The 19683-nt window shown below is 38.8% G+C and overlaps 1 protein-coding gene across 2 annotated transcripts in view; it reads right to left on the reverse strand.

The window, feature by feature from the left end:
• Nucleotides 1–19683, reverse strand: part of fbxw8 (F-box and WD repeat domain containing 8) — a 140691-nt gene that overhangs the window by 17288 nt on the left and 103720 nt on the right. For both annotated transcript variants that reach the window (XM_068005699.1, XM_068005698.1), the window contains exon 8: nucleotides 21–148. In XM_068005699.1, the coding sequence (XP_067861800.1) occupies nucleotides 21–148 (128 nt within the window). The remainder of the gene's footprint in view (nucleotides 1–20; nucleotides 149–19683) is intronic.

Genomic DNA, 19683 nt, shown 5'->3' on the forward strand with positions numbered 1-19683 from the left:
TATAAATATTTTCCACATACTTCCTGTCCTTGTTTCCAGTGACAGCCAGGTAAGGAGGACTATCCCTCAGGTTCACACAGGTGAAGTCTCCTGCTGAGTTACCCAGTGTTGCCAAAGGCTGAGCTGTTTGTAGGCAATAAACTTGGACCTAGAAGATAATGAAAGTTCTGTAATGATAACATACCCCAAAGTAAAAATGACTAGCAACCAGAACAAATATTTTAAAAACTGCTGTCCTTTTTTTGTTGTTGCAATGAATACTGATATTTACATCAGCAGGACGAGCCGTCAACACCTACTTTGGGCTACATTTTTCAGCTACGAATGGGTGAAAAATCTAACTATGTGATTAACTCAAATCTGCTCCTGCAAATAACTGTATTGTACTGATGTATTAAATACAAGTACCCTGTTGGTATTGGATGAATCTGCAATGGAAATCTCAAAACAAGTAAAACGACGTCACAAAGGATTGACTAATATCAGCTTTGACAGATAGATAATAATGTAAATTAAGACTGTTAACTAAAATTAACCAAAATAAATATTTTTTTTAAAGTTTGAACTTGCTATGTCTTTGAATTTATATTTAGCAACATTTTTTTTCTGCCGTTTATGTCATTTTATACAGGTCACTGGATTAGCCTTTTGTATCCATTACAGATTTGGTTAATTGATTATTTTCTTTGTTACCTGATGTATTGATTATTGCTGTACTTGGTCAACTCGTCAAAATTTTAAAAAGGTCATCAAAAAGAGCTAAGTAATGTTCCCAGGAGCACAGCATGGCTTTTGAAACAGTAATGGACTGACTGCAAGAAACCACTAAGTGAGTAATTCAATTTTCAGTATTCCAGACTAGAACAATGAGTAACACTATCAGGCGCTGATTGCAGAATATGGAGCAGAATTTATGCGTAATTACTGTGATATTTTACAAAAAGAAAATGCATCCGATTAATGCACATAAAAAATCAATAGATTTCCTAGACAAACCATTTGTTTCAGATGTAATCAAAGCATCAGTTTAGAGGAAGCATAGTTTTATACTTTCAGGATTGGGCTATTTTTTGGTGTGCATGTCTCATTTCTGAATTGATTTCTAGGGTATTAAATATTCTGGGAATTTACATAATTCAAGGTTTCATTTTTCATTTATATATAAATTCTTTAAACTTTGTGTAAAGAACGATCACAGCCACACAATGGACTTTTTAAAATATCAAATTATTCAATTACAATTCAACACATTGGTAATTTATAGGAATTTTTACTACATAGGCAACAAATATTTAAATTCTAATAAACCATTTGTTAGTGATTGAAAAAACCTATATCAAATATAATTCTGTAAGGAAGTGGCAGAGAAATGTTAAATGGTTAAGGGCAGAAACTTTCAACTCGAGTATTCCAGAATGGGAGCACCATGTAACCTCCGCTAACATTAAGCATGATTGTTATCATTTGTGACGTACAATCGGCAACCCCAGTGCCTTGCAAATCGTAAATCTGGGGCTGCAAGTTGTGGATCCTGAATTTGCATACACTTGGATCGAGCCTAGGTCAGAGACTGCTGAGCCAGAATTCAGTTATGATCCTTATTTTACTTTTATCTAGGCCCTGACATTACAATGTGAAATAAATACTTGTGTCCATCGAAGATTCCTCCCTCTGCTGTTATAACATTAATGGGTTTAAAATAAATAGGTTAATATTGCCGCTAAAAGAGAGAGGAATTTTAGATGAAAGCATAATGTTTTCTAATATCAGTATTCCATGGTATAATTTCAGAGCCTCAGTATTTAAATCTGCATTTCCAAAAGTATAGAGCAATGGCCTACTGTAGAGTCTTAACAACAGCAACTTCCACTTGCATAGTTTTGCCTTTAATGCAGCAAAACATTCTAAACTGAGCAAGAATAGGGAGAAGGTTAATGGAGGTGTGATCAAAGGAGGTGTTTAGAAGTTTTTAAAAGGGTGGAGCTAGGCAGATGGATTTGGGAACATCTCATCCAACTAGCATTCTTCATCTGTGATTCCATGATGGCCAAAAGCACTGCTACCAATGATTGATTGATAGGAGAGGTGTGGGTACACACAGTAGTCTGAAATCAGATGCGCCGAGGATGCTGACTGAGGCATGGGGCTGGTGAAGGCAGCAGATGTTGGGTGGGAAAGAATTTACCAACGAGGACAAGGATTTTTGAAATGAATGCATAGGAGAATGGGGAGCCAGGAAAGGACAGTGAAGACTCAGATGGATGAGCAGGACTTTATATGGATAGGATTTGGGCAGTAGAGTTCTGGATAAGATGGAGTTTATGTAAGGGAAACTTGGGAGAACAACTAGGCAGCATTGGAAAAGGCAAGTTTTGAGGTGATAAGGGTGTGGATGAGACGGAGATGGTGACATCTCAGAAATAGAAATAGATGGTGATGGAGTAGATGTTCAGTTTTATTATGTTAATCATATACTATATTACCATCCAATTTGCCAGAAAACACATCAATTCTACATTTGAATTAAAGGTACCTTAGAATGTGCTGGTGAACTACAAGACCTTCAGTGTTTTTCTATATTGAAGATGCATTAATATGACTGTTTTATACTGGGGACAGAAAGGTAACTGTACTTGGATCTTAAAATATGACTGAAAACTGGAACCATGTTTTGATAACAAAAATCTAAGGTGATTTTCTTTCTTTTGCTTTTTGGAAGTAAATGTTTCTAAAACTGGACCAAAGTAACAAGAGTCTAATTTTATTTTTTTAAATATATGTAGAGTTTCAGGAATCAAGTCACATTTTTTGGTTTCATATATTTCTTTATTTTTCTTCCCCTGCCAATTTCTCTCCTCCTTTCCACAAGGTGCTGACTCATGCTGGGATAGGGAATCAGCTTCCCTTTGGTACCTCATTCGACTAGGATTCTTCATCTGTGAGCCGAGACAGTGAGTGTCAGTAGGCTATGTCTTCCCTGGGGTGAGAGGGTATTACAGCTGAAATTGATTCTGTTCTCCTGTTCTCATGTTCCAGCATATCACTGGATAAAGAGGAGCGGGAACCAGACTAATTTTTCCCCTATCTAGCTCATTGATGCTGAGGCCAACTATAGATCCCCTCTCCCCAACCCAGCTACAATCAGCTAATTTAGACTGAGGATCAAAAATGGGACCTTCCCAGTCTGTATGGCTCAGTTCCACACAGGGCAGAGCATTTACCAATTCAGCCGACTGGGCGGCCATATTTAATTTTCATATATTCTGCTTTAGAACAAGCCACATTAATTATGTACAAGAATTATCCTCTCAGAAGCTATGACAGAAAACAAGCACTTTTTTTCAGGATCGTGTGCTAACAACCCTGGTGGTCTAGTGATGAATATTCACACCTGTTTTTCTTGCGAGTCCAATATTGCATAATTGCATCCCAAACTACCTGGTGGCCTAGTGGGGTTGCTGCGTGTTCCCTCTCCCTGGTAGTATCAGATATCTATGGTGTTGTGTTGACAATGTCCTGTCCTGTCCTTTGCCATAGCAACCAGACTCCTCTCATTTGGCTCCTTGCTGAGAAATTTTCTTTTTAAAAAATATTTGTTCATGGGACGTGGGCATCACTGGCAAGGCCAACATTTATTGCCTATCCCTAATTGCCATTGAGAAGGTGGTGGTGAGCCGCCCTCTTGAGCCGCTGCAGTCCGTGTGGTGAAGGTTCTCCAACTGTGCTGTTGGGAAGGGTGTTCCAGGATTTTGACCCAGCGACAATGAAGGAACGGCGATATATTTCCAAGTTGGGATGGTGTGTGACTTGGAGGGGAATGTGCAGGTGGTGTTGTTCCCATATGCCTGCTGCCCTTGTCCTTCTAGATGGTAGAACTCGCGGGTTTGGAAGGTGCTGTCGAAGAAGCCTTGGCGAGTTGCTGCGGTGCATCCTGTAGATGATACACACTGCAGCCACGGTGCGCCGGTGGTGAAGGGAGTGAATGTTTAGGGTGGTGAATGGGGTGCCAATCAAGCGGGCTGTTTTGTCCTGGATGGTGTCGAGCTTCTGGAGTGTTGTTGGAGCTGCACTCATCCAGGCAAGTGGAGTGTATTCCATCACACTCCTGACTTGTGCCTTGTAGATGATGGAAAGGCTTTGGGGAGTCAGGAGGTGAGTCACTCACCGCAGAATACCCAGCCTCTGACCTGCCCTTGTAGCTACAGTATTTATTTGGCTGGTCCAGTTAAGTTTCTGGTCAATGGTGACTCCCAGGATGTTGATGGTGGGGGATTCAGCAATGGTAATGCAGTTGAGTGTCAAGGGGAAGTGGTTAGACTCTCTCTCATTGGAGATTGTACAATCCTTCCAAGAAAGTACGGTATAGTGAAATATAATACTGTTTTCTGGTGATTTAGTTCTCCCCCCTAAACTTCCTATTGACTTTAATAGTGCAGTACAGCAGATTTTTTGGATTAAGAGTCCACTCAAACATTAATGCTCCTTCTCGAATATCTTTTAGAGCTAGAAAAGCCAATTGGTACTCAATTATATAGTCATTGGTGTATATATGTAACATTTATAAACACACACACATGCACTCTACTCAGTTGAAATAGAAGAGTTGGTTACTGGAAATAGGATACTGTAGCTTTTAAGGTGTTGATAATATATTAACAAAGAAAAAGTGTTAATAAAATTAAAAACACAGGGTTTTGATCTAAGAGGCATTAGTAAAGTGGCTCAGTGGTATATATTATAAGTGAACCAAGAAGCTGCACTGATTGCAGCTATTGGAGAGGCTCATGCAGTACCCCATCCTATAGATCACAGATGATAGCATGGATGGGGAGGGGAGGGGAGGGGAGGGGACTGTGTCAAGCAACAAGGAAAACATTTACAAAAAGTAAGTATAAAATCAGTAATACACAAAATGAGTTGCTAACCATATCTGCTGTTTTGTTCTATTCACGGTAAATGTGAACTGAATTATAATAGTTGCAATGGAGAAGTCCGAAGATCATAAGACTTTCTCCATCATTAAATTAGCAACACTTCACAACTTTTTTTGAACAAATGCAGCAAATGGCTACTAGGACTTCTAATTATTTGATTATTTTCATCCAGACACAAATTTATGAATTCCTGTAACAGTTGAAAAATAGGATTAACAGTAATTATAAATCAGTGCAATTAGATCACAATACTCCTGACTAAAAGGCATCTGTTAATACATATGAAAGCAGTCAAAAATTAACCACTCGTGTGATTGAAAAACACTTTTTCATAAACATGTTATAAATCATCTTTTGAGTGCCTGAGATGATTTATTGTATGGTTTTTAACCTTCTCCCTGGAGAGAACATGGGTAACACTCAGGGTTCCACTGTGAAATGGAATCACTTGGCCTGTATCCTTGCAGTCCTGCACCACAGTGGAATGACTGTCCGCTATTGCAGTCTTCACAGAAAAAGTTAAGTATTTTAGAAACATGCAAAACTAAATACTGCATTTAAATATCATCATACTTCAAAACAAAAGTGGTTTAATGTTACTTTCATGTTGCCAAAAAAGTAGCTGCTACGGGAATTTTACCGAAGAGAAAATATCTATACTGGCATTTTCGAATCTACAAAATGCATCAATAGCCACTTGGGAAATTTGTTTAAATAAAGTAAAGGGGTGCTAGGGGAGCATAGTGCATCACCTCTGAGGCCTGAGTCAAATACAAGCCAGACAGAAGACAGATGGGATAAAGATCTTCTACCTTGATAGCTGTGAAGGATCCCACGTGAGAGATTCAGGTGGTTTCAAATCAGTTTTTAGTGAAAATGAGTCCACAGCATAAAACTGGCCGCACAATCAGCAAGAATACATGAAATATATGACGCAATTGCATTCAAGAACAATCAGTGAGAAACTAACTATGAGCACCCTTCTTGTTTAGCTTGTGAGTACAAATTATTTTTTTTGAAGGATCTTTGATTTATATTATTTTACAGGCTGCTGTGCTATAAAATACAGATGCAGTGTACATACTGTTTTGTAGGTTACATGCTGTTTTGTAGTAATTGCAGACACATTGAAAGTCCTATTCATATATACAGTTGTTCACATTAGGACAGGGACAGTAGCTGGCAGGAGCAGAGTCAATCCTTGTCAGGGGACTCAAGTTACATGAGGGGGAAGGGACAGTAAGTGGTTTAATTGAACACTGGGATGGGGTAATGCTTGGACCTTGTTGGGGTAAGGTAAGTCGGTGGGAGTTTTGTCCCTTCAATGTTGGTCTAAGGGTCTCTTTGTTTTCGGTGGGGGGGGGGGGGGGGGGGAGGGGGCGGTGTATGGGGACCTCCTGGCATTTCCTAATTTTAGAAGCAGTCGATGCATTATTTGTTCTGCTTGGCAGACAACCCACAGGTTTTCTGTTGTGAGGGTTGCTGAATTGTACCAGGGTTGAGAAGTGCACCCTCTTGCTGCTTGGAATGAAAACTGAGTGAGCATACAAGCAGTGCTTCCTTGTCTAGTTGGCAGTAGGCCAAGAAGGCAAGATGTTGGGTCTAGAGGAATATTGCATGGTTTGGGTGGTCTTCAGAACCTCAGTGAAATTCTACTACTCCAGGATCAACTTGGAGAGCAAGGACAATGCATGGTTCCTTTTCTCCACAACTCTGCCTTCTCTAACCCCTTGCCCAACCCTTTCACTAAAACATTTTCAGACATTTCCTTTTATTTAAAACTGGGCAGCCTAGTGACAGAGCCACATGATGGTAAGGTACTGTTGTGTGATTATGTTACTGGACTAGTAACCCAAACAGCATGAGTTCAAATCCCACCAAGGCAGTTTCAGAATTTGAATTGAATTTTAAAAATCTGGGAATAACAAGTTGGTACCTGTAAAAATTACCATGAGGCTGTCATAAAAATCCACTGGTTCACTAATGAAAGATCATCGAACTGAAACGTTAACTCTGTTTCTCTCTATACCTGCTGAGTGGTTACAGCATTTTCTGTAAAAAAAAAATGGTGAGTTACTGAGTCAGGTTGAGTCATGCCGAGCCAGACTTGCATACTCCTACCAGTTACTACTGGCACAGCCCTGGGAGCAGGTTTGTGAGCTTATCCTTTAAATTGTGAATAGTACGCCACCTTAATGGAAAGGTCAAAAATTAATTTCTAAATGAGGTACAAAAAAAAATGGAACACAAAGTAGAGAGTAGTGGTGAACGGTTGTTTTTCAGACTGGAGGGAAATATACAGTGGTGTTCCCCAGGGGTCGGTATTCGGACCACTGCTCTGTTTGATATATATTAATGATCTGGACTTGGGTATAGAGGGTATAATTTCAAAGTTTGCAGATGACACAAAACTCGGAAATGTAGTAAACAATGTGGAGGATAGTAACAGACTTCAGGAGGACATAGACAGACTGGTGAAAGGGGCAGACACATGGCAGATTAAATTTAACGCACAGAAGTGTGAAGTGATACATTTTGGTAGGAAGAATGAGGAGAGGCAATATGAATTAAATGGTACAATGGAACAGAGAGACCTGGGGGTGTATGCACACAAATCTTTGAAGGTGGCAAGACAAGTTGAGAAGGCTGTTAAAAAAAGCATATGGGATCCTAGGCTTTATTAATAGAGGCAGAGAGTACAAAAGCAAGGAAGTTATGCTAAACCTTAATAAAACACTGGTTCGGCCTGAGCTGGAATACTGTGTTCAATTCTGGGCACCACGCTTTGGGAAGGATGTCAAGGCCTCAGAGAGGGTGCAGAAGAGATTTATTAGAATGGTACCAGGGATGAGGGACTTTAGTTATGTGGAGAGACTGGATGATCTGGGGTTACTCTCCTTAGAGCAGAGTAGGTTAAGAGGAGATTTGATAGAAATGTTCAAAATCATGAACGGTTCTGATAGAGTAAATAAGGAGAAACTGTTTCCAGTGGCAGAAGGGTCGGTAACCAGAGGTCACAGATTTAATGTGATTGGCAAAAGAACCAGAGGCGATATAAGGAAACATTTTTTTATGCAGAGTGTTGTTAAGATCTGGAATACACTGCCTGAAAGGGTGGTGGAAGCAGATTTAATAATAACTTTCAAAGGGGAATTGGATAAATACTTGAAGAGAAAAACTTTACAGGGCTATGAGGAAAGAGCAGAGGAGTGGAACTAATTGGATCGCTCTTTCAAAGAGCTGGCACAGGCACGATGGGCCGAATAGCCTCCTTCTGTGCTGTAACATACTATGATACATTATTAATCACAGCTTGCTTCAAATTATTACACACTAAAGATAACTTTGACAGCAGTCAGCGTCTATAATTCTCACTGGAACAAACCTCTACAATTAAATGAAGTGTATAGCAAAATTATACAATGGAACCTCCATTATCTGCATGTATATGATCTGTCATCCTGATCACAGAGCAGAAATTTTGCAGGACAAAGCCTTGTACAAGACATCATATCACTGCACAGCTTGTTTTATTTGTACTTCATCACTACATAATGCTTCTTTTAATACTTGTAGTATTTGTCTTCATTTCTACACTTAGGGTACAACTGTACCATATGGATTAGACCAAATTTTGGTCGTCATTATCTGCCGATTTCCATTATTCATGGAGGAAGTCCCCTCCAATATAGTGCCACATATTTTCCATAGCACTGTTTTTTATCTAAGCAATAGCCTTTCACAACCAAAGTAACATCCATGAATGAAATAGCTGAAATTCAGTAAAGCTTTAGCAATATAAAAATTACGAGCAACCGGCAGACAAGAGGATGCTTTGAAGATAATTTCACAACAACTAGAATGTATATTCTGGAAATATCTGCATAATCAGAATAAGATTAAAAGTTACTTAAGAAAAGATATGACCGATTTACAAGTCCCAAATGAGCTTCAGCATTAGATTCAGTTATAATCATAATGAGAAATATAAAAACATTAGCCATTTCAGTGCAGATGATTGATATGTGAAAAATGCTTTAAGTAGCATAGCCCACTTCTCCCTCCCAATGCTGACCAAACAAGACATTCATTTTACTTGTCCTGTCTGATAGTATCAATTATTCATGCATGTATGGCACTTAGAAAAGTGTATCAAGTGCATAAAATGTTACACTATGCAACCCCTTTACCGAACTATCGTTTTTATATACTAGCATATACACAAAGGAATATGTTAGAAGCTATAATTCATGCTTTTTGAGTGACAACTTACTTTAAACACTTTACCTTCACCACAGCACAGCGAATCTGTGCCAACATTCACTTGTATTAGACAGTCCTGATCTTCAGCAGCCAATGGTCCCCATTTGCACTAAGCAATTAAATATCTTAAAGGGACGTTTCAGGCTGTACTTTCAAATCTCAGTAAACAGGGCACACTAACACCACAAAGGATAGAGTAATTTCTGTGTTTTAATGTACCATATGTGCACTGCATGTATAACAGACACCATTGCAATGACTACCTCCCTCAAAAAAGCCACTGGATAGCCTGCCTTGCAATTGCGTCCCATGCTTCTAACTAACGGGTAAGCAGCTGTGATATGGAGGCATGTTATCCAAATGGCCATTTTGAGGGAAAGAAATCAGACAAGCCAGACTTGATGGCGGATGTGATCTGCATGTGATGTACCTTAGAAAGTATTTTATATTTTACCACAAAATAGTTAGCATAAAAAGTTCATGTGACACCTGAGCGCCCAGCTGAAAAAAACTTGATTGCAATGTCCGTTAAATTAGACCTCCAGCTTCACAAAATACTGTTTGTATTTAAGTGAGACTTTACATCTGGGGACCGTATGGATTCATCGTACTGCTGTTAAGTCCATTTATTAGAATCTGAAAATACAGCCTGCACATTCTTTTTAGGATTTTGCTTTGGTTACGAGTTGCAAACAGTCTTAACTATCAAAAAGATAAAGCCACTTAAATAGATGTTTTCAAAAATAACTAAACTGCACTGTATGCTTAATGTCTACAAGACAACAGAACTATGTAAAATACACACAGTTTCCATGATTTAATAGGTATATGATGTAATAGTGGGTCAATTAAAATACAGGATAGAATTAAATAACCAGTGGAGATTGGTGAAATACTGTAGCAAATATCATGACTCAATTGAAATGTGGGGACTGTTACAGCATCATTATGTCATTGTCAACAAAAGGAAACAATGATAAAGTTCTTCAAAAGAGCAAATACCACAAGTGTTCAGCTGGCGGGCAAATCTTACTTTCATTGTCATACTATTTTAAAACAATCACTAATAAAAGTGTTTAAAGTACTCTGTGTGCTGATGCTCATAGGAGGGCAATGTTAGAGGATTTTATTTGGCCGAGTAGACTTGGAGTGGAAAGAAGGCAAGACACACTTACGCTGCTGCTGAAGGCACTGCTGATTTCAGTGGTAGGGCTATAAAGTAAATGAACTAGTACCACTGCTACTGGAGGCATCAATACCTACCGTAACAATTTGTATTTAAAGAGCACCTTTAATATGGGAAACAACCCAATGAGTTAATGGCAGAGGGAGGGAAGAAAAAAAATAAAGGAACAGGCATCAAACCATGGTGTGAGTTAGGAGAGTGACTGAAAGCTTGGTTGAAAAACTGGGGTTTGAGAAGGCTTTTGAAGGTGGAGAGAGAAGTGAAAGGGATTTAGGGAGGGAATTACAGAGAGTAGGGCTGAAGCAGCTGAAGGATTTCTGACCACAGAAGGCAAAGGGAGATGGGATGCATGAAATGCCAGAGTTGGAGGACCGAAGAATTTGAGAGGAGACACTATAGAGATAAAATGGGGAAAACAGAAAGTCAATGTAGATCAGTGAGGGCAGGGTAATGGGCGAGTGGGACTCAGTGAAAGATAGGATATGGGTAGCTGAGATTTCAACAAGTTGGAGTTAATGTAGGATGAAGAATGGGAGGTTGGCAAGGAAGTGACAAAAGCATGGAAAGGGTTTCAGCAGCATTCGGGGTGAGGTGGGGGCAGAACCAGGCACTGCTGAAAAGATAGATGCAAGCCATCTTGGTGATGGATAGGAGGTGCAGTTTAAAGTTGAGCTCTGGGTCAAACAGGGCAAAAAGGTTATGTAGGGCCTGACCAAGTGGCCTGCGGCGGCGTTAGAGTCAGTTCCAAAGGAGTGGAGTTTGTGATGGGCGCCGGAAACGATGGCTTTGATCTTCAGTTGGAGGAAATTTTGTTTCATCCATGACTTGATTTCAGACAGGCAGTGTGTCAGCGCAGAGGTGGCTGTCGGGTCGAGGGTAGTGATGGAGAGGTCGAGCTGGGTGTCATCAGCATACATACGGAATGTGACCACAAGCCTGCAGATGATGTCACCGAGGGACAGTATGTAGATGAGGAAGAGGAGAGGGCTAAGGATGGGGGACTCTGAAGGTGACGGTGCAGGAATGGGAAGGGAAAGAAGTCACTATTGGAGATGCACTGGTAATATTCAGACAGGTAGGTGTGGATCCACGCATGGGCAGTCCCACAGAGCTGGCCAATGGAGGAGAACAGTATTGTTGACAGTATCGAACAATGTGGAGAGGGCATGGAGGGATAATGCACTGTTGTCATAATCACAGAGAATGTTATTTGTGACTTTGGCCAGGGCAATCTCAGTGCTCTGAGCAAAGCAGAAGCCGGACTGAAAGGATTTGAACAGGGAGTTTTTGGGGAGAAGGGCATGGAGCTGGGAGATAGCAACACATTCAAGGACCTTGGACAGAAAAGGACGTGAGAGATGGGGTGGTAGTTGGAAAGGGTGATGGGTCACGAGTAGGCTTTTTGAGATAGGGATATTTTTTACCTGAGTCATAGATAAATGCTGGCTGCCTGTTTTTTTCTGGCTGCAGTTAGACTGAATGTCCAGCCCATATCTCACTTAAATGGGCCAGTAATAGTTTTCTACTTGCTGGCATATATAGTCTTTCCCCAGCCACAGGGAAGACTATGACTCTTGTCTCATTATCAATTTGTTCTTGACTGTTTTGTCCTTTGTGAATCATTTCAATGTCCCCTTGCCTAATTTCAGTCAGTAACGCAGTGTTAACCAAACTGAAACTGAAATCACCTCCTCTTCTCATGACAAACTGACCACTAAAACTGCTGGAACACACCAACATCTATTTCCCCTTAGCAGTGGAGACCTCAACAGAACAGTGACATTCCTCCATTCGCAGTGAAAAAATAACTACACAGAATTGAAAGGATTTACAAATCTCATCGACTAAAACAGTTCTGACGTTATAGAGATTGATTATCCAAGATTGATTATTCTATAGTAACCAGGCAGGCTTCTGTAGCAGGATGTGAAAAGTGAAAGGACTGAAGACGGAGTTTAAAGAAAACTGGATTTTCTGTTTTGTCACATGTCATTTTTTAAAATTTGAGTTTTAAATCTGTTTTAAGCTGCTAGTTATCTGTCACTTTATCTACAATTGTGTTCAATAGTTTCCCTTCTGAATGAACAGACAAAAGTTCACTATTTTTGCATACATACAACATTTTAATTCCATGCAAAATAATACTCTAGTAGTAGCTGCGCAAACAACATTACAGTAGTAGTGACAAATGAGCTAATGTGCACATAGCTGTACTGGTGATTGAGTTCTTTGTTTGTGTGCAACATAGGTGGCTAAGGGGATATGAATGAGGAGAAGCAAACAAGAAGGAATTTTAATTGGTTTTTATTTTTCCCTTTCTTACGTGCACTATCAGCCATCAAGCCCCAGTGACATCATAGGACCCCGAGTTGCACGTATTAATAAGGTTTTCGCCCGAGTCAGACGGGCGCTTCGGCCACCTAAAACAAAAGGGCACAGTTACAGCGGTAGTAGGCGAGAATAAGGCGCTAAATTTTTGGAGGTGATTTTAATTGCAGAGCTGTCCTGTTCCAGCCAGGCGGGGTGGGTTAAAACAGGTATTTTTTCATCAGTAATAAATGATTTGAATAGTTTTACAGATGTAAAACCAGTTTCCTCTTTTCTATAGTTCTTTGCACACATATTTGATTTAAATAGCAAATTGAAATAGACCTACTTATTTTTGTTGTAGGTATATTGCATGTGGATAAATGTTAATTTTTTAAAAATGCTAATTGCAGAATGAAATAATCAACAGACAACTTGGAATAGTGTTATGGCTGAATCATGATAAATATACAACTATTTTAACAAAAAATGTTTAGCTATTAAGATTTCTGCAAACTTCAGAGCAGCACAGAAAACAGTACACAAATATTTATGCCACTGGACATTTATTAATTCACTTATGTACTCAGGAAAACAACAAATAGAACTTCTATTTTTCGTAGGTTCGATCTAACTTATGCTGTTGCCTTTGGATGAATTGTGCCACTCCATAGAAACTAGATCAATTGGAGAACATTGCATTTGAATATTTAAATATTCTGCTTAACAAAGAAATTCTGCAGAATTGGAGTTGAATTGGACATAGTTCCAGAAGCCAGAACTCCATGCTTAGATCTAAATATTTTCATGCTGCTGACTTTATAGTTAAAACCAATAGGGTAAACCCTATAAGCTGCTGTTGGTTGCTTATCCTTACAGAAAAGTACAGCATATTCTAAAATAAGTAAGTTTTAAAAATTGTTTAAAGGGGTACCGCTATCATCGTACACTTAGCACATAATTTTAGCATAGTCACTGAAAGAAATGTAGTTATGCAATTGGTATAGAGATAGCATTGGGTCACATATTGAAATTGGCATTAAAAACTGATAATTTTGTCCTAGTATTCATGGAAAAATGATACAAAATAAAGGTCATGCTGTGGTAGACGTGGTGTCTGCTGCAGTGAGAACATTCTCTGACAGGCATGGCATAGCGTGGCAGTGGAAATCTTGGAGCTGGCTGTTCCTGGAATTAAGTCTGCCCAAAAACTCCCAGGTGACACACTGATGTGCCTTTGGATGCCTCCAATCATTGAAGTTCTCTGTCTTGACTTTGCATTTGTAATCCCTGAATATCAAGCAGCTGAGGTCTTAGAAAGGCCAAGTACTGTAACATGACAGCTGCTCATAAAAAAGTTTATCTTGGGACACAGAAATGCTTCATCTGCGGTACAAATTTAGAACAACAGCAATTGTGATTGCCATTGTTGTTAGACAGGAGGCTGATTGGAGATCCACTACTTAAGTGTAGCTGATGGGTCTGAAGTATGGTCCAGGGAGGAAATAATTCATACAGTAAATGGTGAAGAAGAATAACAAAGCAACTTGCATGTATGAATAATGCATGGAAAATTGAAGAACAGTTTTACTCTTATTTTAAATGATGTAATCTTTGAACACAAGCCAAAACATCTATCTGTTAAGTTTGCAGCACACAAATCTGATCATGCTGTGCTGTACTAGTGCCAAATAGAATATTCATTTTAAAACTGACTCTTACTTCAATCTAGGTTTTGATTTTGATCTAAAAGTGTCAACTTGAAACTTAACAAAAATAAAACAATTTTACTGATCCAGTCACCTGAATAAATTGGTATCTTTTTAGTGGTATTACACATTTCATGTTTATTTGGCATTTGTTTCTGTTCAAAGGGGAAGCATGTTTCATCAAAATATCTTGTCTGATCAATACTGAAGCCCAAACTCACCACTGAGTAACCAAATTATCTCAGGGAAGTGCCAAGTCGAGATGAGACATTAGGAGGGCAAGTATCTGGTTACAAAGCAACATTGAATACTGGTAACAAGTTGTCTGCCTACCCTCACCGTTAAAGACTGGTGTAGGATATAGGGCAACCTAATGAGGTGAATGAAAAAATAACTAAGAAAAAATAGGATTAAATAGAAAAAAAAGTGTTTGGGACATGACTTTGTAACCAAATTGCATGTTTTAATTGAAAGGATGACACATATTTAATACAGTTGGTGAAATTCTATCGCTTTACATAAAAATAGAAGCTATTTTCCCTCAAATATTTTAATATTTTTTTCAGATCATATCTAACAGAAAATTAATTGTTCTACATTTGAATCAGTCCTAAGTTCTCTTATTATGATGAAGATATTCGTTTTTAGAAAATAAACACAACCATGTGCTAAACAGAGTTAGTAAATATTGTGCTGCCTGACAATCAAAGTGATGTCAGTGATTCCCTAATTTTTCCCTGTTGGATGTTCCAGGCACCTGCACAACTTCACCCAGCAGTAGCTATGTGGAAACTGGGCCATTTGATTGGATATGCAAATCTAAGTGATCCAATCACATATTTAGAACCAAAATTCTCCATCCAGTTAAACAGAGCATTCTGAAGCAGCCATTAACACAACATCCTTACAAGATGTGGAACAGATGATCCAATGTTTACCAACAAGTTTTTTTTTGCAAGCCTACACTGCTGAAAAAAGTTAGTCATAAATCCACAAAACACTATTTAACAAGCATTCACTGTAGAACTGTTTTTAAGAATATTTTCACACCTTGCAGGAAGCGCTCTGACCTAGGAAAATGTACTTCCGCAATTGTACAGTGCATACAGCCAGGGCAGGAAACTGAAATTGCAAATTTAATTTCCCACAAAAATGCGCACCTTTCCCCATGAAACCATTCTATTTTATCTTTTCTATTACATATTGTTTATTGACGAGTAGAATTTTTATTAGGTCAAGGGGCTTGTACTTGATTTCTCCCCTTTTCGTCCAGCAGCAGTATCTGATGGTAGGGTACAATCCCATGATACTGGCAAGCCTCTGGTATCTTGCCCCCAAATGGCTAATTGTGTGTGATCTTAAATAGTGTGAGTGCCATCCTGGCAGGCATTGCCCAAATCCAATTATACAGCTACAGCTAAATACAATGGTAGTAATTGACATAATTAATTAAATCCTAATTTACAGTACTTCAATTGGATGTTTGATTTCCTTGTCCTAATATTCTAGCACTTTCTGCCTATTTTACCCCACCTTATCTTTCAATTTGTGTAAGTGTTGTGCTTCATTTAGCAATCATGCTCCATCACATCACCAACCTTGCATTGAGATTTTCTGCCCTTGTATTTCTTCTTTCTTTCCTCAAATTTCAGATTTTATCTCCTTTGTAATGTTTAAAGACATGGGTTAATTAACAACCAATCGGTTGTTAATTAACCCAATGCCACTCCCCATTTGGCTACTTGGAGGAGGCTGACGGCAGCTCAGAGTTACTCAAATGCTGAATCTTCCCTCCGTCCCACGTAGAACTGCATTGCCTGTGATTGGCTGCTACCCGGCAACACGTACCAAGTCTTGGAGCTCACTGTCTGCTGTGAATTTGTATGCAATCGCACCATGTGCAGTATTTTAGAGTACCACCATGATTTTGCACCAGGACTGGAGAAGATAATGGGGGCTGGTCCCATCTTTTTCATTTATTTCCATGTTTTCAGAGAGCTTTGTGTTTAAAATGTCCAGTACATCTCCACAAATTACTGTGATTATGAGCAGGTTCACAGTGCAGTAAATTATGTTACTGAATTACTGCAAAAAAGTTAAAATAGGCAATTGTATTGCGTTTTTACCCAATTCCCTGGTACCTTTTGCCTTCCAATTAAAATGATTTCAATAATATGCTCAGCTAAACTGTTGAATGACTACAGCAGGGGTGGATTAATGCACGGGCCTACTGCGCAGATGCCCAGGGGTCCCCAGTCAAATATGGGCCCCCTGCTACATCCCCTGCAATTGGCACTAAATACTCTGGTATAACAAGGTAAATGTGACATGATGAGAAACAATGTTACCATCATGGTGCTAAAAGATTGTATATCAAGGAGACACACTGCCAAAGGTAAATGTTTTATTTAAACTGGGCTTGGATGGCCCTTTGCAAGAAACCCACATTTCTAAAATCAGACTTAGTTTTAATTTGGAAGATTCTTTTTGTATTATATAGGTGGCCTAATAAAGGCTTCATATTTGAAATCAATAATCAATTTGTTTAAAGTTGTACCAGTTCAATAATTACACACATTGTGTCGAGAAATCTATATCTTTTCTCAGCTCGATATCAAATAAAGCAGCATTTTCGGAAGTGTGATTCAACAGTAAATTCACAAATTAAAGCCGACCAAATGTGTCCATACATTGAGTCAACCAGCAGTTTTAGATCAGCTTTGAATTAAAGTAACCAATCATTTTAAATAATCCATAAATAGAAAAATGCATTCAAAGACAGGAAAATATTTTTTAAAACTCCCAAAACAAATCAGGGATATTTTCTCAATAATAACTGTGGTACAAAAAGATTCAATAGACACTTTCCACTTCACATTTACACAGAGTATAATTACCCCTGACTGCAGGCTCGATAATGAAATACTACCATGACATCAGTTTGGAGAATATCTGCCAAACTACTGGTTCTTGCATAATGCAATCCAACCATCTGGATATCCTTCACTCACATCACCAAGATCAAAGAAAATGACCTTGCTAAAACTGGCTACATGATTTTTGTAATACTTGGGATTTAATTAGGACTGGAATGGCTGAATCATCAAGAAAAGTTTGTTCCTTGGAGCTTACTGTTTACAATTTATTTCATTTAAACGTGTTCCTGTCAATTACATATTTAAGTGTATAGGTAGATCATCAAGCAAAAACTGAGCCCCAATCACTTGTGCACAGGTAAAATATGTAATAATCAAGCTTTCTTTTGTTTTTGTACGTAGCAGTCCTTAAAGTGTAGTACATTGTAGCAAACTCTACAACACATGGCACGAACCTTAGTAGAATCCAGATGAGCACGTGGAAGTTGAAAAACATAAGCTGGAACCTTTGTGCACCAAACTCTATTGGCCACTTTCACATTTAGCACCTGGGTTTGAATCCAGCCTATACTGGCGGAATGAAAGTCCCCACCTTGAATGGGGAAGCAAAATTAATATGTAGCTTCAATCCAGTCCCTCGTACACATCAGCCCACAGCACAATATCGATAACTTGCCACCAAGCAAGCGTGTACTGCTCAAGCAGAATAGACATTGTTACGAAAGAGTAGATGGAGACAAACTTTGTATCTGGCTCAGTTTAACTACACAGATGTGCTAGGTGCTAATAACTAGTGGCCAAAGTAGAAGTGTGTACTATACGTCACTAATGGCACTTTTCACCTTGAATAAAATGTTATTGTACTTTCTTATATGTAAAGCCCATCAGCAACTATGAAAGATTTTGTGCCCTACAGGTGGTTTTCATTAAATAGAAACTCTTTGTAGTGGTGTAAGATTAAACTGCTTTGATATGTTTAGGAATAAGCCGTCACAGCTGTCAAAGACAGGTATCGAAGAAGACACAAAAGAAAAGACAATTTATCTAATACGACCTTCCTTGACACATATCTCTGACAGCTTTGACAGCTTATTTCTAAATCAAAAACATACAGTTTAATCTCATACCACTGCTTATAATGAAAGCCATACTCGTTCTGACAAGATCTTTTATAGGATCCTACTGTTTATTAAACTTACCAGTAAGTGCAATTAAAATCCTGACAGGTGGCAAACACAAGCAAAATGCACAATTACTTCCCACCACTCATGAAATTTGATTGATTCAACAATGAAAATCCCAAAGAATTTTCTATGTATACACATTGTATTCACTCCTACAGATAAGAAGAAAAAAAGGCAAATGCTGGAGATCTTAAAAATAGAAATTAATGTTTTGTGTGACTTCTTCACTACAATGTACCAGATTACAATCATTTAAAACTGTCTGAAACATTTACATTTCAGAAAATCTTCCACTACAATTAAAAAGTTGAAAATTATTCCTATGTTTTCATATAAAAAGTAAAAGGATAGTTAATGGAGTGGTGGGGCTGATTAGGGACAAAGAAGGAAATCTTCTTGTGGAGGCAGAGGGCATGACTGAGGTACTGAATGAGTACTTTGCATCTGTTTTCACAAAAGAAGAGGAGGAAGGGGGAGAGATATTGGATAGGATAAAAAAAGATAAAAAGGAGGTGCTAAATAAGTCGGCATCACTCAAAGTTAACAAGTCACCCGGTCCAGATGGGATGCAGCCTAAGTTGCTGAGGGAAGCAAGGGTGGAGATAGCGGCAGCTTTGACCACAACCGTTCAATCCTCCTTAGATATGGGAGTGGTGCCAGGGGACTGGAGGATTGCAAATGTTACACCCCTGTTCAAAAAGGGGGAGAGGGATAAACCTGGTAACTACAGGCCAATAAGTCTAACTTCAGTGGTGAGAAAATTACTAGAGATCACTGTCAAGGACAACATTAATTCTCATTTGAAAAAGCATGGGTTAATAAGGGACAGCCAGCACAGATTTGTTAACTGCAAATTGTGTCTCACACTAATTTGATTGAGTTCTTTGATGAAGTATTAGAGAGGGTTGATGAAGGTATGTATGTATGTATGGACTTTCAAAAGGCATTTGATAAAGTACCACATAACAGAATTATTCAGAAGATAGACGCACACAGGATTAAAGGGACAGTGGTAACTTGGGTTCGTAACTGGCTAAGGGATAGGAGGCAGAGAGTAGTGGTGAATGGATGTTTTTCTGACTGGAGAGAAATATGCAGTGGGGTCCCCCAGGGATCAGGATTAGGACGATTGCTTTTCTTGTTATATATAAATGACCTGGACTTGGAGTGCAATTTCAAATTTTGAGGATGATACAAAACTTGGCAACGTAGTAAATAGTGAGG

Source organism: Heptranchias perlo, chromosome 25, assembly GCF_035084215.1.
Source record: "Heptranchias perlo isolate sHepPer1 chromosome 25, sHepPer1.hap1, whole genome shotgun sequence".
Lineage (NCBI taxonomy): Eukaryota > Metazoa > Chordata > Chondrichthyes > Hexanchiformes > Hexanchidae > Heptranchias > Heptranchias perlo.